We start from the raw sequence: 21,682 nt of genomic DNA, 5'->3' as shown, positions 1-21,682 counted from the left end.
AGCAAATAAATATGATTGGCTGTTTGTGGCTCCGCCCCTTTAGTGAATTTGAACCCTGTCACTTAAAGAGACTCAAAGATGAGTCTCACTGCAGTTTTTTACTTACACAGGGCTTCCACCAGCCCCATAAGCATGGATGTGTCCCTCGCCATCCTCCTCAGTGCCGCCGTTCTCCTGCAGTCAATCCCCACTAAGCGTCTCAGTTGGACTCAGTCTGATTGAGTGACATCAGCCGGGGCCTTCTGCACTAGCACAGAAAGTTCACCACTGATGTCACTGAGCCGCTTACTGGGGAAGATTGCGGCTGAACGTCTGCACTGAAGAGGACAGCGAGGGACACATCCATGCTTATGGGGCTGGAGGAAGCCCCAAGTAAGTAAAAAAACTGTAGTGAGACTCGTCTCTGAGTCTCTTTAATGACTGACTGTAGCAGGTTTGAGGCCTCTGCCATTAACAGTGTAACAATGGCAGCAGTTTCAATATTCCCCTTGAAAATCAATAGGAGAATTTTGATTGGCTGTTGTTGGTTCCACCTACTTTTATGAATATTAATCCCAGTCACCCAGTGGCCAACTGTGTCAAGTTTGAGAATCCTGCCATTAACTGTAAGAATGCCTGCAGTTTATATTTTCCCATGTAAAATATTTAGTTGTTGGCTCCACCCACTGTTTCTTGTTGGCATCAAAAAGTTGCATTTTCTTATTAAAATTAAACAAATCTGATTGGCTTTTTGTAGCCACCCCCTTTTCAGAATGTAAATCCCAGTCTCCCAGTGACTGACACTACCAGCTTTGAGGTATCTGCCATTAAGAGTATAAGAATGGCAGCAATGTAAATATCCTATACAATAAAACCTAACTGTCTCTGCATCATCATCTTTCTCTGTCTGTCTGTCCGAAGCTTTCTTGTACTGCGCATGACAGCCGTTGGGACAGGAGGTGAGGACAGGGAGCAGGGCGGCTGTGTGCACATGCGCGGCGGGCAGGTGGATGTGTGCACGGGTGGCCGGGTGCACCACGGGCGGGTGTGGCACGCGCACTGACTGGCGGCGGTGGCATGGTTAAATAACTACCTAGAGCCCGTTTTTAAACAGGCTTAGGTAGACTAGTTCCTCTTGAAAATCAACAGGTGAATTTTGATTGGCTGTTATCGGCTCCACCCATTTTCCTGAATATTAATCCCAGTCACCCAGTGACCAACGTGCAAAGTTTGAGAACCCTGCCAATAACAATGTAAGAATGGCTGCTGTTTATATTTTCCCAGTGAAATTCATTTTGGCTCTGCCCACTTTTTGTAACTTTAACACAGTCACTCAATGACCAAGTTTGTGAGCTTCCAGGTTCCTGGCATCAAAAATGTGTTAATTGAAGAAGTTTATCCACCAAAATTTAAGTTTTTGATATTAGTTTTTTTTATACCTCTTTTTTTTCCATTTCTAATACGTATAACTGATTGTTTTTGTCCCTAGAAGGTTAGTGTTGTGTCAATGCTCTAGACTAATGTGTTTTTGTTGTGCCAATAAAGATGGGTCCTCTCTATCACAGTCTATTGTTCCTCAAGGTATTTCTATTATCCTTGGATAATCTGCTTCTCTAGATATGGCCTTCGGCTTATTCCCTGGCATTAGATAGACTAATGATTAACTGACGGTTAAAGACAGATTTTTTAACAAAATTCAAGTTTTGCAGTTTATAACTTTTGAAGAACTGTCAAGCATAATATGTGAAAAGGAGAACCGGTATGCCGTAACCAACAGTCACTGCCCCACTAAGACAGAACTTGTGAAAATATGTAAAAAAGGTCAGCAACACCATAAAAATGATCTCTATATTACAAGTGCATAAAAAGCACAAGCAGAGCGGCCAATACAGTGACAGCCCACTTTTTGGGCAACAAACCCCTTTCCAAGCAGTATAGCCAAACATACTGATAGAAAGAGGCATACAGACTTCTTTTACACCATTTTCATTTACTAGTGATGATCATAATTGTTAAATCTCATTTGCGTGAAATTTTGCTTAATTATCATAATTACGATTTTGATCATAATAGCAAAATTGGAATTGTGAAAATTATGCTTAATTACAAGTAAATGTGTAATGGGGAAATCACAACATATTTTTCATAATATCGATTAGGATTGTAATAGATAATTCATAATTATGCAAAATCTTAATAAATTACAATTGATTACGACCAATTTTCACATAATTGCAACTAATTATGCACAATTGCATGTAACTACAAGTAAGGGAGAAATTACGGGTACATGCAAAGGTGAAATTACACAAAAATTAAAGTTAATGCAAAATGACAATGCAGCATTACTAATTATTATGAAATTCAGTGTGAATTTGTCAAAAATTATGATTTCACATTGTTTACATACTAGCTGAAGACCCAGCATTGCCCAGGTATGTATTTGGTTGTTGGCTCCACCCACTTTTTCTTACCTTGACACTGTCACTCAATTACCAAGTTTGTGAGCTTTGGGGTCCTTGACATCAATAATTAACATTTTTGCATTGAAATTAAGCAAATCTAAGTGGCTGTTTGTGGCTACGCCCCCTTTTCTGCATTTAAACCCCAGTCACTAAATGACCGAATGAACCAGGTTTGAGGCCTCTGCCATAAACATTGTAAGAATATTGTAAAAATGGCAGCAGTTTAAATATTTACCTTGGAAATCAATAGTTGCATTTTGATTTGTTGTTGTAGGCTCCATCAACTTTCCCGAATATTAAACCCAGAGACCAACTGTGGGAAGTTTGAGAACCCTGCCAATAACTGCATAAGAATGTCTGTAGCCCACATTTTCCTCTTTGAAAATGTTTATTTGGCTTCACCCACTTTTTGTAACCTTGACACAGTCACTTAATGGCCAAGTTTGTAAGCTTTGGGATCCTGACATCAATAATGTGAAAATGGAAGTGGTTTATCAAGCAAATAAATCTGATTGGCTATTGTGGCTCCACCTCCATAGTTAATTTGAATGCCAGTCACTCAATGACTGACTGTAGCAGGTTTGAGGCCTATTGATTGATTGATTGATTGATTGATTGCCTATTATAGGCTCCACCCACTTTCCTGAAAATTAATACCAGTTACCCAGTGATCAATTGTGCCAAATTTGAAAACCCTGCCAATAACAGAATGACTGAAATCAATCAAACACATCTGATTGGCTGTTTATATACCTGCCCCCTTTAGTGAATTCGGACCCCAGTCAATCAATGACTGACTGTAGGTTTGAGGCCTCCGCCATTAACAGTGTAAACATGACAGCAATTTAAATATTCCCATTCAAAACCAAAAGGTGTAATTTGATTGGGTATTTTATGCTCCACCCACTTTCCTGAACATTAATTCCAGTCACCCAGTGACCAAGGGTGGGAAGTTTAAGAGATCTGCCATCAAAAGTGTAACAATGGCTCCAGTTTACGTTTTTTCCAGTGAATGTTTGGCTCCTCCCACTTTTTGGTAACCTTGACACACAGTCACTCAATGACCAAGTTATTGAGCTTTAGGGTCCTTAGCATCAATAATTTGTATTTTTCCATTGAAATGAAACAAATTGGATCGGCTATTTTTGACTCCACCAATGACCAAGTTTGTGATCTTTAGGGTTCCTGGCATCAATAATGTGAGAATGGAAACAGTTTGTCAAGCAAATAAATGTGATATTTGTGACTCCGCCCCCTTTCCTGACTCTTCATTCCCCTCTCTCAGAGACCAACTGTGCCAAGTTTGAAAACCTTGCTATTAACAGTGTAAGAATGGCTGCAGTTTACGGTTGATCCGGCATTGCTTGAATATGTATTGGTTGTTGTTGGCTCTGCCTACTTTTTCTAACCTTGGCACACAGTCACTCAATGACCAAGTTTATGAGCTTTGGGGTCCTTGGCATCAATAGTTTATATTTTTCAATTGAAATGAAACAAATCTGATTGGCTGTTTTTGGCTCCTCTCTCTTTTCTGAATTTGAACCCCAGTCACCCAATGACCAACTGTAGCAGGTGTGCGGCCTCTACCATTAACAGTGGAAGAATGGAAGCAATTTAAATATTCCCCTTGAAAGTCAATAGGCAAATTCTGATTAGCTGTTCCAGGCTCCACCCGCTCTCCAGAATAACAATCCCAGTCACCCAGTGACCAAGTGTGCCAAGATTAAAAACCCTGCCACTAACAGTGTAAGAATGGCTGCATCTTACATTTACCATTTAAAATAAACAGCTGAAATTTGATTGGCTGTTTTATGCTCCACCCACTTTCCCTGAATTTTTCACCTCAGTCACCAAGTGACCAACTGTGCGAAGTTTGGGGACTCTAACTTTATTACTGTGAGAATGGCAGCCTTTTACATGTTTTCCATTTACGTGAATGGGTGAAATGTGATTGGCTGTCTATGTGCCAGAACATATCATCCCAAGTAGTAAGGAATCTGTATACTAAGTTTCATTAAAATCGGTCAAGGCATTTTTTCGAGAGATCACGGCACATGCACACACACCCCCTCACCTTATTCCAGCTCCACCTGGATCCTCTGCAATTTTGCCACAAAGTCAGCCAGTCTATGGTGTACTGCGCATGTGCCACCCAGTAGTATTACTGTGCAGGTGCTGAATGCTCCCGGCCATGGGAGCACAATGGGGGAGCATGCAGCCGGACTGATCCTGCGCCAACTAAAGGACTTTCGGGGCCAAATTGTTGTTGAGGATCCTGAAGGCGCAGTAGGATGTGGTGAAGCGATCAGCCTGGCGGGGGATGAAGGAAGTACCAGGTACGTATATGTGTATATATATATATATATATATATATATATATATATATATGTATATATATATATATATATATATATATATATATATTCTTTTTTTTTTTGTTCAGGTACACTTTAAGATGTTCAAAGCTAACTCATCACAAAATACTTTAGTTCATCTCTGTTTTCTATACCATGAATATGGGTGGCAAAGGTTTAGGGGAGAAGAGTGGTGAGGAGGATCTGGCCATACATTCCAGCACCTGGTGAATCGCCTCACATCACATTATAGGTATAAGCAGCAGTGAGTCCATCTCCTGTGTTCTCAGAAGATGGTGACCTCTGAGGTTATGTCTGAAGACTGGGCATCATGAAAAGACTTAGGGAGAACATGCAAGGGGGAGCTCAGTAACCCCCCCCCCCCCCCCCCCTGGAACTGAAACTAGTACCGACTTTTGCTGGAAATCAACAAATATGAGTAGTTGTGTAGATCAGCATTAGATGACTTGATTTGTTCTAATCTAGGCTGAGTTAATTCATATAAAGTTGTAGCTCAGTCCTCTTCATGGAAATAAATCATTGACTTACTTGAATCCTCTTCATACTTCTCCAGCTGTACAGTGAGGTTACTGGCTGTGAAGTAAATAGAAAATCCAAAATTTAGTAAACCAATAAGTCTGCAGGAAAATGCAATAAGAAATGGCTGCTGTTCAATCACCCCCAAAAGAGAAAGAAAAGAACCATTTACGTTTCATGTGGGCACATAAACTATATACAGTCAAGGCTAAAAATGTTGGCACCCTTGCATTTATGTCAGAAAACAAGCCACTTCTCCCAGAAGTGGTCTAACCAAAATTTTTCCTTTTTGAGAATTAGTATTTCAATAAATATTGTTTTGAGAATTATAATATCAAACATTATCATTTTGAACTTTATTATCTAAGACGTTTTGTATTCATGTTATTTGCATGTTATTTGCAGAATTGCTTGCAAATTTTCGCCAAAGGCATTTTCACATTCAAAATGATATATTCATTTTTTTAGATTTTTTTCACCTAATGGCCACCAAATTTCATGGTTAATAGCAAAGCCCCTTTACCAGCTAGAATCTCCACATGTGGGTATGTTAAGAAGAACAGTGGGTACAAGAGGAAAAAAACATTTTCCAAAAGACCTTATAGTTTTGGAGAAAATTGATTTTAAAGCTACGGTAGGAAAAAATTATATATTTAAATACGGTAAATTACAGATAATGTATCAACCTAATGATAGTGTAATTTAACATATATCAAAATGAATGGGGTTTCCAGGGGGTCCATATGCAGTGCGTACAGAGCGGACCCCCTGGAAACCCCATAGAAGTGGCAACGCTTTGGCCAAGGATCGCTATACACTATATTCAAGAAAAGTACCAATATAGGTAAAAAAATATCTAGCAAAAAAATGGCTCCACACATATATGGTGCAAATAATTGTAAGTAAAGCTTTATTAGACAATCCAATTAAAAGACAAATATAAAATAATTAAAATCTCCCGATTAAAACCAAGAGTTGTTGGTATTCCAGCTCAATAAGAAAAAATATATATATAATAAGATTCCAATGTGCAAATGTAAAGCATACACGGAAGACAAGCCAGAGCAACACCACGTAACAGTCTTCTTTCTACCAGACCAAGAAAACATAATACCCTGACAAGATTGATCACACAGTATAATACTGTGTGGCCTCGTCTGTATGACATATTGAGCAAACATTGGGGTATTCTCCAGAATGACCGATTTTGAGGAATTGTATTACCAGTCAACCAAGTATTACAGCTAGGACAGCTCCCACAATAAAGAACATTTTGTGTAAAAGCCACTTCCGGATGGAGAATCCCCAGATTGGTATAAGAGGTAATTATAAATGTGGAAAGTGTTCCATTTGTCCCCTTATGGGAGTCAGAAAGAAATTTTCGAGTAATGTCACGGGACAAGAATTTGATATAAGGCAATTTATCAACTGCCAGACAAGTAGCGTCATCTATGTACTCCAATGTCCATGTGGAAAACAGTACGTGGGCCAGACAAAGAACCAACTCAAATTACGGATACAAAAGCATGTGTCCACTGTCAAACTGGCTGAACGGGATAGGGCTGACAATAAAAATCTAACGTCAGTAGCAGAACATGCTCTACTTTTTCATGGTGGAAGCCTAGAGGACTGGACATGTGTGGGCATTGAGAGGATTTTTAAAAATGAGAGAGGGGGTGATATAGTTTTGCGATTACTTAAAAGTGAGTTAAGTGGATCCACAAGTTTCGAACTAAACAACCTCGGGGCCCTAATGAAGACACAAATTTTGTGTGTTTTCTAGGTGTCTGAATTGAGATCATGATTAATGATGTGTTTTTTATGATTTTTTTCCGTTTATTCAGGTTTTGATATCGTTGATATACATACATAGCTGACTAACATGATCTTCCAATAGAGAAGATGGGTAAGTGATGCAGAACCATTTGATATTTTCACTTAGATTTGCACTCAAGGGGAGTGTTTTGGTTGCATGTGTGGGCCCACTATTGATGCAGCTTTGGCACTTTCTTCTGGATGTATTGTCTACATGGGCAGACAGCTTCTTTCTACCTTTTCTACTTGTTCATGCCTTTTTTTTACAAATTTATTAACCCTTCTTTTCAACCCGATTGAGGTGAGCAATTGTGGATAGTCACCATTTTTGGTGTCTTTTGACTTTTCGATCTAATGTGATTTTTGATTCATATATACATTCCAAAAAATATTGAAGTCCTGATTGGGGTGAGCAGTCATGGACATTTGTTGATGTGTTTCTCTTCTCATTGGCGGGATAGTCTTTTGCTAAGAGCGAACCAGCTTAGTCTTTATTTATTCTTATTTATATTTAATATGCTGTGTCTTCTTTCCCCTTTTTTTCTAGTTTTTTATATGTATTCTGGCCTCTTGGATGACTTCTCACCATCATGTGTTGGACAGAATGCAGTAATTAGAGCAGAATTTGGACAAGATTGCTAATCCCCTGGATAAATGAATTTTCTGTGTGGTGCTTTTTTCTTTCGGCCACTAGATGGCAGCATTGTCATGTTCATCTTTTCTATTCATATATATGCCGTTCCAGAGTATCATATTATATATTATATTTGTTATAGTTTGTATATATGGTTTATTTATTCACATGCATATGGGCAAGTTATTTATATAATATTTAGCCCTCGGAGCTTACTTTTCTACAGCGCAGGCGTAGTTAACCCACTCTTTAGGACCTGGATGATCACAATCAGGTGACCCAGGTCCTTGCAGACACGAGTGGTATGCGCCGATTGGTCCGCATGCCGCTTGGTAGTCACGTGTATGGCCGTACACGTCATGACGGAGCTCCGTCTTTTAGTATTTAGTCTAGCCAATCCTAGCACTGGGCAGCCTCTTCTGAAGCAGCAGATTAGCTGCGACCGCGTCAGACGTGTTCCTTCTCCCGTCTTCCAGCTCACAATAGCTCCGGTAAGGGCACTCATTAACACTGTATGCACTTTATCCCTTTCATCTTTTCAGGTTATTCATTAGGAGTTGTTTTGTGTTCACAGGCTCTGTGTGGGGGGCTGTGTGCATGCACATCCCCAGTTCTCTTATCTGGGGCTGGGTATGCACACGGCTACTACACGCAGAGGACTTTCACTGTACATGTATATGTTTTTTAATGGTTTGGTCCACGTATTCACTGGCACTAGTCACTTTTATGAGATATGTGTAATTAATTTATTATGCTTGTTTATGTACACAGACATTAATTGTGAGTAGATGTATAGCTGGTCTCAGTGTATCCCTTTGCACTAGGCACTTTTGCACTGGGCACTTATTTGTATATATCTGAAGTGTCCTTCCGTGTATGCTTTACATTTAAACATTGGAATCTTATTATATATAATTTTTCTTATTGAGCTGGAATACCAACAACTCTTGGTTTTAATCGGGAGATATTAATTATTTTATATTTGTCTTTTAATTGGATTGTCTAATAAAGCTTTACTTACAATTATTTGCACCATATATGTGTGGAGCCATTTTTTTGCTAGATATTTATTACCTATATTGGTACTTTTCTTGAATATAGTGTTAGTTATTTGCCAATTGGGTAATTGACTTTATTACTTCATGTATTGGGCCATAAATCCCTCATCGCTCCCACGCTTTTGAATCAAGGATCGCTATACAGTCGCAATATGGCTGTCGAAAGATCCCTGGCAACTTTACCTATCTTTGGTCAGAGTGGTGGGACATTTAAAAAAAAATGATATGGGGTCCCCCCTCCCAAACTTTTTTAACCTCTTGTCCTCCATGCAGGCTGAGATAGCCAGAATGTGGAGCCCTGGCCACATGGGGCTTCACAACCTGAGCTATACCAGCCTGCATAGTCCATGGTGTGTGTGTGTTGGGGGCTTTGGAGGAGAGGGGCGGCCAAGCCTCCCCCTGTCCCCCAGAGCCCTTGTCTAATACAGGGGCTTTGGACAAGGGGCTCTTCCCCACCTCCATTGCCCCAGGAGGAGGTGGGGGTCGATGACACCTTGAAGGTGTTCATGGTGGCATCTGGAAGTCCCCTTTAAGAAAAGGACCCAAAGATACCAGCCCCCTCCCCAGGAGAAATGAAACAAACACACACACATATATATACATACACATACATGTTGATACAATGGCCTCAATGCACTAAGATCATGCTGGAGATAATAAGGTAAGAGAAAAATTACCTCCACACAGTGAGAGAGTTATCTTATCTCTCCATTCCTTAAATTACCTCCTCTGTGGTTAAGTTACCTCCTCTGTAGTTATTTTCACACACAGTTAAGTAACAGCCTGTCTTTAACTTTAGAATTCTGGAGTTATTTTAAGGATTGAAGAGTTAACTTAAAGACAGAAGTGTTAACTTTAGGTTTGCCTGAGGTAAAATTTTTCCTGAATACGACATGCCTCATCACCATGATGATAACTCTAGAAACGTTATTAAAGACAGGAGATAAGCTTAGTGAATTGAGGCCATTATCTGTCCTTTTACCACATTCAAATAGCAACTTTTCTTCTTCTAATGCTGGGTACATACGATACGTTTTTCCACTTAATTTTCCACCCGATCATTTTTTCCGCTTGATTCTGCACTCGATTCTCTTATCTTGTGCTCATATTTTTAATCTTTTTCCATTCACTTCTATGAGAAATTGAGTGCAGAATCGATCGGAAGGAATATCAGACATGTTGGGAATTATCTATCGAATCCATCTATCAAGTGGAAAAATGTATTGTGTGTACCCAGCCTAACGTTCACATCAATTATCTCAAAAACTACAAAGATATAAAAGGAGACATCAAGAGCCAATATAGTGTAGTATGTACTGGAGTTGGGGTATGGATAAGTAAGTATAATATTATATACTCACAAACAAGGGTTACTGTCCAGGTAATCACTAAACAGGCAGGTGAGGAGATTAAACCCGTCCTCACTCAGGATCAAGAAGTCGCTCTCTGTAGAAATGGAGACAGGAGGATCCAATTCCCCTCCACCAGGGGTGGAAACAGTAATAATACAGCGGAAAAGAGGCGCCAAAAGAATAAAAACAGTTCTTAAAAGGTTTCAAATGGAGTAGGTAGAGGTGGACTTATCCCTCCAGTGCAGACACAAAAGATTGCCGATTTAGACAAAATTTGTTTATTTACATACTCCAAAAGGTGCAACGCGTTTTGCGGGTATATCCCATATCCACAGGCAATACAAGGGAGCATATAACTGTGAACAGAGAAGCTTGGCTACGTACACATGTGTATAACATTGAGATACAATTAAAATTGTAACATAAATTGTAATATAACATACATTTTTAAAAGATAAAAAATGTAAGGAAACGCGGAAAAGCCGCCGCGTGTACTGACAGCAAGGCGGCAGATTCCGCGTCCAGCGTGGCGGTTTGCATGCAGCAGCGTGCGTCTGGTGTGGCTGGGTCTGTTAGTTCACACAGATTCAGGAATACGCGCGCGCTGAGAGGCAGAACATTTATGACAGCCAAGGAGGGATCAGCTGACCAAGCGGGTCAGCTGACCTCAGAGCAAGTGACTATTGGTCAATCACTGATGGGTGGCGCCGGAGAGCGCTGCTCTATATATAGTTACTGCTGCTCAGTGTCAAGTTGTCTGCCGTTGTGAACACTACGTGGAAGCACTCAGACCTTAGTCAGATCCTACAGTGTGTTTGAACCAGGAGGACCTGGGAATTCACACTGAGCCAGATTACTTCTGTTTATCATTGTGTTATTATTCAGACTAGTTCCAAGGTGTCGAGACCACGGACCTCACACCCAAGATTAGGGATCTTGTGCACCATTGTGCTATTATTTCAGACTAGTTCCAGGGTGTCGAGACCACGGACCTCACACCCAAGATTAGGGAACTTGTGTTATCATTGTGCTATTATTCAGACTAGTTCCAAGGTGTTGAGACCACGGACCTCACACCCAAGATTAGGGAACTTGTGTTATCATTGTGCTATTATTCAGACTAGTTCCAGGGTGTCGAGACCATGGACCTCACACCCAAGCTTAGGGACTTGTGTTATCATTTTGTTATACTTCAGACTAGTTCCAGGGTGTAGAGACCACGGACCTCACACCCAAGACTAGGCATTGTTTGATATCTGTTATGACCTACTGCTTTCCTGACTATCCCTCTGCTCTCTGATTCGGTACCTACGCATATCTGATTATCTGTCGCCAACCCTGCCTGCCTTGAATACCGAATCAGCTTACTATCTCTGTACTTTATCTGTCTGTATGTTGCCGACCTGGCTTGCCCGACCTCGAGAGCTATCTCTCTCCTTTTAAAGATAGTCGCCAGACCTGCTAGTGACATCCACCTTCAAGTGTCACTCACTCACAGGTCCCTCCTATCTTCAGTCTGGGACTCCACTTCTTTGGAGGTCTCAGGCTGCTGGAAGGCTCTTGTACTTCTCAAAAGGCAGTATCACCCATACTGCCAAAAAACCACCTGCTCCTCGGGTGGTTTTACTCAGTCATTACTGTTGCACCTGTAGCGAGACAGACTGGATCGCTAATGAATGTAACGGGGCCTCTTAGTGGATACCGCCTCCAGTGGCACCCTGCCTCCCAGAATCATGCAGACACCAGTATCAATACAAAATATTTATTCCCCACAGACCAACGTGATCTAATGGTGTGACGTAAGCAATAGAAAATATAGCACTAATCAAACACTTGTTAACTCAGCAAGATCATAACAATAAAAGTAATATACCGTACACATTCAAAGTGCATCAAAAGTGTATGTCCAAAGTAGCCACCTTCTGCGCCCCTCCAGTGTCACTCTAAACAAGTGTACACTAGACTGGCACAGAATGCACCGCAGCAAAGGGACAAGCTTAATAAACTGCAATCAACACACGGTAGTAACCTTTTGCGCCCCTCCAGTGTCACTTTAAAGAAGTGCACACTACGCTGGCGAAAGACGCACAACCATAGCAAAGAAACAAACTTAAGAAAGTGCCATCAGTAGCACAACCTTATTTAACTCCCGACTGGCCAGTGGGCTATAATGCAGTTCTGCACTCGGGGTACCCCTTTAAGGAATGTTATGTGCACAGTTGGGCGCCTTGTGAAGAAGGTGCAGCAGCAAGTAGACTCCCGATGCACTCAGCAATAGCAGCATAGATGCCAGTGATGTGAGAGGGGACAGGCTAACCAGGCTATAGTTCAGAATGGCAGGCTATGGCAAACAGTCCTGACATACACTGTCCACAGTTTGTTGTAAGAGGAGTGGTATGACTCCCAAACCTCTCAGCCAGGTTAATGCCCCTCTATCACTGCAAAGATAGTTCCTACCATGAGGTGCAGGGCCAGTCCCTGATAATGGTCACTCAGCAGGTGCAGAACTCCCAGGCAGAAGTTTTGAGGAGACTGAGATTCACAAACTTTGTAATCCAGCTAAAATGGTTCCTTCTGAAGTCCACACGGCTTGTACAATCCAGACTACACCAACCTCACAGGTTCACACAGTTCTGGTCCGGCAGCTGTATCCTTTCTCCAAGATTCAGCTCAGGGTGCAGCAATCTGTGTCACTCACAGGATCCCTTCTTCACACTCAGAAAACAAATGGAAGCCAGTCTGATGGATTTAGGCCTGAAGATCCAGTCCCAGTCACTCCAGACCTCACTCCCAGGCTCTAGGCACACCAGCCACACCTCAGCTCTCAGCAGCCTCTGCTCACTCCAGCCTCTCTTCCAGAAATCTCTGCAGTCTTAAAGGAACTATGCCCTCTAAAGGCAGCAGTATATAACATAACAATAACAGCACATTATATGGTGTTACATTCTCCCCGCACTTGAAAAGCTTGGGTCCTCCCAAGTACGGAAAGTTACACAACTATTCTTTAATTCACAGACATAGACATAGCTAAATGGTCTGGATATACTGACCATAACTAAATGGAACCCACCAACTAGCACTAGGTACTTTGGCTCCACAGGGATACAGGGTGCCACCTGAAAGACCTGAGTTCATGGTTTTGGGAACATGGGCGTTGATCTCTCGGTGTGAAGCACATACTCTCTCTTCACTGCAGTTCCCCAAAGAGTCATAAGTTAATCTTTTAGGAGTTCTAATTTGTCGAGGCTCCCTTCTCTCCAATGGACTTTCTTGGACATTTTCTTCCTGAACTTCTTGTTCTATTATGGTATGAGTTTCTGGTTCTTTATCCTTCAAAATATCTACTGGTAGCAATTCTTCCTCAACTTTGTCTGAAAGAAGAGTACCATCTGTATCACTTTCAGTCATCAGGTCTTCTAGATTGCCTGAAGCATTTTGTTCCTGACTACTCGATGGGACAAACTCGGGCGCTTCTACTCTGAGTTTGCTCTCCTCAGCATCTTTCTCCACTACATCTGGACTAGTCTGTGGCACACTCACATCTTCAGGCCTCAAATCTAGGCCATTCTCAAGAGGACCCCAAACAAATCTTCCTTCTGGGGGTGCGTCCCATCCCCACTCTTCATCATCTTCTTCAGTGTTGTGGTCACACTCAGGTGATGCTGCCATGCTCCCCTTCTGTGTGGCTAACCGCTGTGACCTCCTCAACTGATGACCTCGATCATGCTCAGCTGCCACAGGATCAGGCATTCTCACTGCTTGTCCCAGTGGTAACAGGTTATTGCGGTGCCATGACTTCACAGGCCCACTTTGTCCTTCTGGCCGAATCCGATATACTGGAATACCTGGCAGTTGAGAACACACCTCATACACTTGCGAACTCCAGCGATCAGCAAGCTTGTGTTTCCCAGGGATCCCCAGATTTCTTAACAACACACGATCACCTGGCTTTAAATCATGAATCCGGATTCTTTGGTCGTACCTGGCCTTATTCTGCTGTCCCCGCCTTTCTGCAGCCTCTTGAGCTTTTTCATAAGCAGTCTTCAGGCTCTTTTGGAGACGCTCCACATACCCCTTGTAAGAGACTGTTGTTGTATCATCACAAGAAGTCCCAAAAACAGTGTCAATTGGCAACCGGGCCTCCCGCCCAAACGTCAGAAAGTATGGAGAAAATCCAGTGGCATCATTCTCAGTACTATTGTAGGCATGGACAACAGCAGCAATATGTTTGCTCCATTGAGCCTTCTTCTCACTGGGTAAGGTCCCCAACATATTTACCAATGTTCTGTTGAATCTCTCTGGTTGTGGATCTCCCTGAGGATGATAAGGTGTAGTTCTGGTCTTCTTTACACCCAACAAACTCAGCAACTCACGTATCAACTTGCTTTCAAAATCTCGACCCTGATCTGAGTGAATGCGTTGCAGGAGGCCATAATGTACGAAGTATCTCTCCACCAGTACCTTTGCTACTGTCATAGCCTTCTGGTCCCTAGTAGGGAATGCCTGGGCATACCTGGTATAATGGTCGGTGACCACCAAGACATTGACAAACCCACCCTCATCAGGCTCGATACATAAGAAATCAATGCACACTAAGTCCATTGGTCCTTGGCTTTGTAGATGTCCCAATGGTGCAGCTCGCACTGGCTGTGTCTTCCATTGTAAGCACCTGGAGCAAGACCGGCAGTAATTCTCCACATCCTGTCTCATACCCGGCCAGTAAAAGCGATCCTGCAACAACTTCAGGGTGCGATCAACACCCAAATGCCCATGATCATCATGAAGGGAGGAACAGACCATGTCCCTGTATTTTTCAGGTAGCAGTAACTGCCATTTCTCTGTGTTCTCAGCAGCTGGTGCTAACCGGTACACCAAACCATTCTTCATTTTCAGATGACTCCACTCTCTAAGCAATAATCCAACCAGTGGATGGTTGATATCTTTTAGGTGGTTTTGTTTATTCTCATGTAGAGCCTTTTTGACACCCCGGCACAGTGTATCTTCAGCTTGATCGTGACGCAGATCTGACAAACTCAGTGCAGGTAATGAAGTGCTTTTCAATGTCACCATATTGCAGTACCTCTGAGGAATTGCTTCATGTGATAGTCCTAGCTTTTCAGCAGCACAGATCGTCCGAATCTCGCATTGTAAACCTTGGCACATGGCTCTCACACCTGGGGCTGGAACCTCTAGCCACTCATCTTCAGGCTGCAACACATCATGAGGTCTTCTAGAAAGCCCATCTGCATCCTGATTGGCCATGCCTGGACGGTACTTGAGACTGAATCTGTAATTAGCAAGGGCCGCCAACCATCGATGTCCTGTAGCATCTAATTTAGCTGTGGTCAACACATAAGTGAGAGGGTTGTTATCAGTCTGTACTTCAAACTCGGCTCCATATAGATACTCATGAAGCTTGTCTACCACAGTCCACTTCAGTGCCAGGAACTCAAGCTTGTGTGCTGGGTAATTCCGCTCTGTTGGTGACAGACTCCTGCTCACAAAGGCTACCGGCATCAGTCTACTCTCCTGTTCCTGGTACAAAACACCCCCTAGTCCATCTCTGCTGGCATCAATGTGTAAGACATACGGCTTTTGAGGGTCTGCATAAGCTAAAACAGGTGTGCTGGTTAGACAACTTTTAAGCTTCTCAAAGGCAGAGTCACACTCCTCTGTCCATTGCTCAATGACAGACTCTTTTCCTGCACGTTGCAGAACGTTATTCTTATGATCTTGTTTAGACCCTGGAGCCTGCCCCTTTTCTTTCACTTGGAGCAAATCATTAAGGGGTCTTGCGATCTGTGCAAAGCCTTTGACAAACCTTCGATAGTAAGAACAGAAACCCAAGTATGAACGGAGCTCAGAAACTGTTTTAGGTTTTGGCCAAGTTGTTAGTGCTTCAACCTTTGAAGGATCCGTTGCCAAACCATCAGCCAAAACTACATGTCCCAGGTAAGTTACAGATGGAAGGCAGAATTGGCACTTTTCCAGCGACAACTTTAACCCTTCATTCTTCAACCGATCCAGCACCTTGATTAGCCGAGTCTCATGCTCTTCCAGGTCTCTTCCAAACACAATGACATCATCCAAATACACAAGCACCTCCAGCAGGTTCATATCTCCCACTGTATTTTCCATTAACCTCTGAAAGGTGGCTGGAGCACCCATGAGTCTCGGGGGCATCCTATTGAATTCGAAGAATCCTAAAGGACAAATGAAGGCAGTTCGCTCCTTGTCTTCAGGATGCATTGGAATCTGATGATATCCACTTTTAAGATCCAGCACACTAAACCACTTAGCTCCAGCCAAGCATTGCAATACATCTTCCACTCGTGCTGTGGTATACTGATCTGGAATAGTACGTCGATTCAAAGTTCTATAGTCTACACACATTCGAATAGTACCATTCTTCTTCCGCACCACTACAATTGGTGAAGCATAGGGACTTCGAGACTCTCTAATGATTCCAGTTCTTTTGAGTTCTTCCAGCTGTTTCTGTAAATCTTCAATATCTCCAAGGGCTAGCCGCCTTGACCTTTCCCGGAATGGCCGGTCATCTTGAAGGCGAATACGGTGCTGTGTACTTTTTGCACATCCGACGTCATATTCATGTTGTGCAAAGATTTCACTTTGTCCTCGCAGAATGTTGAGCAATCGTTCTCTCCACTCTGAAGGCAAAAGGGAGTTTTGAGAAACAGAGATCTCCAATTTCTTCTCCAGCTCCTCTGGCTCTCCCCCCTCTTGAAAAGGGGTCGTCACTCGGCTTGCTACCAACACCGTTCCCAGTTTTGCCCGAGGTCTTAACATGACTGGTTGTGGTAAGGTGTTTCTGATTCCTACAAGCACTCTGCCATTCTTGCGTTGCAAATCCTCTGCGGGGATAGTCTCAGGGATAATTTCCACCCCTAGCGGCAATCCAGATCCTTCCTCCCCTTCGATTAACAGCAACGGGACTGACTCCTTCCATGTCGTTCTCACTTCAGCTTTCAGGCATACCACTTGTCCAGGCATCAACTGACAGTCTTCTCGCTGAGATAACCACACACTTCCAACCCCATGGGTTGGGGCCTCTCGCTCCACCAACAGTTGTTCCTATGCGGCTTGAAGCAACGGATGCAATGGACTAGGTGGCTGCCCATAACGGTCCATGATGGGCTCCAATACTCGTCTAATCAGGTGAGTATTAGTTCCAAGGATCAATGAGTACCGTGAGGACCCTGGCGGTCGGGGGCAGACTACTGCTAGTGTATCCAGGACTTCTTGAGTTCCTGCCACTTTATATCCCAGCTGAATCTGAAGGTTCACATATCCATCATATGGTAGCTGTTTCTCACTGATTCCCCAGATCTCCAGCTTATCCAGTGCCTGTAAAGGACAATGAGCTAAATGCTTCTCATAAAAGTCTCTATACAACAATGTCACTTGTGCGCCTGTGTCCAGTAATGCATGAGTAAATACACCTTCTATCTGTACTGGCACCACTGGTGATGGTCCCAAAAGATCTTTAGGGAACGTGGTGGCTCCTGCTTCAGAAGCAGATTTGGCCAAAGCTTTCGGCCTCTTATCTCGTTTCCTCATTTGTTGGCATTGGGTACGTGTAAAGCCTGATGTGGGTGCAGCTCCCAATGACTCTTTTTGCTCAGTCCCTTTCTTACTGGAAAAGTCTTTGGTGATTTTGTTACTAAAGTGGTTTTCCACAAGCTGATTGGTCTTCCTCTTCCTGGTGTTGAAATCTGATTGCCAGCTACACTCCTGCTGGATATGACCTAACTCACCACCACGATAACCAGTCTTTTTTTGTGTTCCTCCCCTTGACGGGATTATTGCTTCTGTCTGGTACTTGGACACATCAGAAGAGGACCTTCCTGTCTTCTGTGATGTCAGAGCCTGCAGGACTTGCAACTATGTGTTCTGCATTTCGCATTGTGTCTGTACTACTTGAGTCAACACCTTCCACAGACTGGTTAATGATGCATCCTCTGGAAAGTTGCTCTGAGACACTGGTTCTGCCTCCACTGTACGGACTTGAGAAATCTTCACGGGCCTTGCACTAGTATACCCAGACTTTAGATCTTGTAATGCTTCCTCTTCTCGAATTTTCTTAATCAGTTGCGGATAGCTTGGCACCTCCACTTGATCTCCCAAGTGTAACTTGAACACCACTGGGTCAAGAGCTTGTGATCCCTCTTGGATTTGACGGATTCGGGTCCGATCCACCTGCTTTGGGTCTATTCCTTTACTTAACACTAACTGATGCAGGAGGCGGTCTAGTCGCCTTACATAACTTGACAGCTTTTCTCCTACCCTCTGGTAGGTGTGTTCAAATTGGTACAGTAAATCAGTGGGCCTATCAATCTTCCCAAACACACTATACAATGCATTAAGATAATCCTGTGCAGTGCAATCAGATTGGCTCATCTTCAAATTTTGGACAGTGTCAGCTGCTGGACCTTTCAAGCTTTCTATAATCCTCTGCTTCTTGCTTATTTCAGGAACATCCCATTCTTCTAGTACCTGAGTGGCTTGGTCCATCCATGCCTCAAAATCTTCTTCACCAGGGGGAGTGGGTACTTTACCAGAGAACAACCGTAACTTTCTGTACCCCCAGCTTGCTAGCGAATAGTCAGGAGATCGACACTTTGTCAGTAGGTTTCCTAATGCTTCAAGGACTTCTGGCCCAATACAGTTCTTCTCTTGATCAATGGCAGGCTCAGATAATGGCCCCATAACTTCAGCTTCCACTTCTGCTGCACCTTTTGGAATGATCACTTGAACTAACTGACCACCTGGAGTTGTGAGGGTCGTAGGCATCTTGTCATGGGGGACATGGGTCTTCCACTCCAGCAGGGCAAATTGAGTTGGTCCACTTGGGTCTGTTGTACTATCTAACAGGAACCCTCGACCAGATATTGGTAGTCTTTCAGCCACTTCCCTGATCTGTGCATCAGTCCAGTCAGGCCCTGGCAACTCTAGGACTAAACAGTGTCCCACGGCAGCTTGGTGGTTCTCACACCATCTTCCTGCAGCTCTTGAATCCATACTGTGTCTGATTTCAAGGGAAAAAGGGCGTAGACATCACTGGGCGGAGCCAAAGAGAGCCCCACGTTGGGCGCCAAATGTAGCGAGACAGACTGGATCGCTAATGAATGTAACGGGGCCTCTTAGTGGATACCGCCTCCAGTGGCACCCTGCCTCCCAGAATCATGCAGACACCAGTATCAATGCAAAATATTTATTCCCCACAGACCAACGTGATCTAATGGTGTGACGTAAGCAATAGAAAATATAGCACTAATCAAACACTTGTTAACTCAGCAAGATCATAACAATAAAAGTAATATACCGTACACATTCAAAGTGCATCAAAAGTGTATGTCCAAAGTAGCCACCTCCTGCGCCCCTCCAGTGTCACTCTAAACAAGTGTACACTAGACTGGCGCAGAACGCACCGCAGCAAAGGGACAAGCTTAATAAACTGCAATCAACACACGGTAGTAACCTCTTGCACCCCTCCAGTGTCACTTTAAAGAAGTGCACACTACGCTGGCGAAAGACGCACAACCATAGCAAAGAAACAAACTTAAGAAAGTGCCATCAGTAGCACAACCTTATTTAACTCCCAACTGGCCAGTGGGCTATAATGCAGTTCTGCACTCGGGGTACCCCTTTAAGGAATGTTATGTGCACAGTTGGGCGCCTTGTGAAGAAGGTGCAGCAGCAAGTAGACTCCCGATGCACTCAGCAATAGCAGCATAGATGCCAGTGATGTGAGAGGGGACAGGTTAACCAGGCTATAGTTCAGAATGGCAGGCTATGGTAAACAGTCCTGACATACACTGTCCACAGTTTGTTGTAAGAGGAGTGGTATGACTCCCAAACCTCTCAGCCAGGTTAATGCCCCTCTATCACTGCAAAGATAGTTCCTACCATGAGGTGTAGGGCCAGTCCCTGATAATGGTCACTCAGCAGGTGCAGAACTCCCAGGCAGAAGTTTTGAGGAGACTGAGATTCACAAACTTTGTAATCCAGCTAAAATGGTTCCTTCTGAAGTCCACACGGCTTGTACAATCCAGACTACACCAACCTCACAGGTTCACACAGTTCTGGTCCGGCAGCTGTATCCTTTCTCCAAGATTCAGCTCAGGGTGCAGCAATCTGTGTCACTCACAGGATCCCTTCTTCACACTCAGAAAACAAATGGAAGCCAGTCTGATGGATTTAGGCCTGAAGATCCAGTCCCAGTCACTACAGACCTCACTCCCAGGCTCTAGGCACACCAGCCACACCTCAGCTCCCAGCAGCCTCTGCTCACCCCAGCCTCTCTTCCAGAATTCTCTGCAGTCTTAAAGGAACTATGCCCTCTAAAGGCAGCAGTATATAACATAACAATAACAGCACATTATATGGTGTTACACACCAAACACTCACACTATCTAGGTGTCCAGAGGTTAGTTATACTTGGATTATTTGTGATTCTGCAGATCATCAATAATCAGGTATATATCTGCATTCTTGGTGATACTGCAGATTACCAATAATCAGATTCTCTCTGTGTGCTGACACCGATCGTTACAGAACGGCAGACCCAAACCAAATGGACGGACTTAACAGCCGTCTTGATGCACTCACCACTTCGGTGGAGAATTACACCCGAGTGCTGGACAGTCATCAGACCCAGATTAACACTTTGTCTGGGTCTGTACAAGTCTTTCAGACGGCTGTGAATACAGTGCGATCTCCTCCAAGTACAGACTTACGTATGCCTGTACCCGAAAGGTTTTCTGGTCACAGATCTGACTTCCAGAATTTTAGAAATCGAGTGTTATCTTACTTTGAGTTAAGGCCTAATTCATCAGGAACCATGGCACAGAGAGTTACGTTCATTAAGACTCTGTTGTCCGGGGATTCTCAGACTTGGGCATATAGTGTCCAGACAGGGCAGAGAGCTCTAACCTCAGTTGAGGAATTTTTTAAAGCTATGGCTATAATTTATGATGATCTGGACATTGCCTCTACCGCTGAGCGGAAGCTCAAGACTCTGCGGCAGGGCAAGGGTCCAGTGGAACATTATGCAGCTGAGTTCAGGAAATGGGCAGTTTCAGCTAGATGGGACTCATTTGCACTTCTGGACTGTTTTTTGTCAGGATTGTCAGACGCGGTCTCTGATCTAATGTTGGGTCATCCTGAGCCGAAGTCCATTGATGAGGCCATTTCATTAGCAGTCAGGGTTGATCGTCGTCTACGTTACCAAAGAAAGACTCGGGTAGGAACAATATGAGATATGTTTCCTACACCTCACCTCCACCCGTTTCACCTCCATCAGAACCAATGCAGATTGGTCGGTCAAAATTGTCCCGGGTGGAGCAGAGTCGCAGAAAAACAGAGCAGCTCTGTCTACACTGTGCAGAGAAGGGTCACAGAGTACAGAATTGTCCCAAGAAGTCGGGAAACGCTGCCGCCTAGGTGTAGTCAGAGGTAATACCCTAGG

The 21,682-nt window shown here is 43.4% G+C and overlaps 1 protein-coding gene across 2 annotated transcripts in view; it reads right to left on the bottom strand.

The window, feature by feature from the left end:
- The window catches only part of LOC137571169 (uncharacterized), a 112,752-nt gene that overhangs the window by 26,537 nt on the left and 64,533 nt on the right, over positions 1-21,682 (bottom strand). Inside the window, exon 5 of one of the 2 annotated variants that reach the window (XM_068279968.1) lies at positions 5,348-5,392. The exons of the other annotated variant lie outside the window; for it this stretch is intronic. Coding sequence (XP_068136069.1) covers positions 5,348-5,392 — 45 coding nt within the window. The remainder of the gene's footprint in view (positions 1-5,347; positions 5,393-21,682) is intronic. 2 annotated transcript variants of the gene reach the window in all.

The sequence above is a fragment of the Hyperolius riggenbachi genome, chromosome 4, assembly GCF_040937935.1.
Source record: "Hyperolius riggenbachi isolate aHypRig1 chromosome 4, aHypRig1.pri, whole genome shotgun sequence".
NCBI lineage: Eukaryota > Metazoa > Chordata > Amphibia > Anura > Hyperoliidae > Hyperolius > Hyperolius riggenbachi.
The sequence above is the reverse complement of the archived record's forward strand: the minus strand, read 5'-3'. Positions and strand labels throughout refer to the sequence as shown.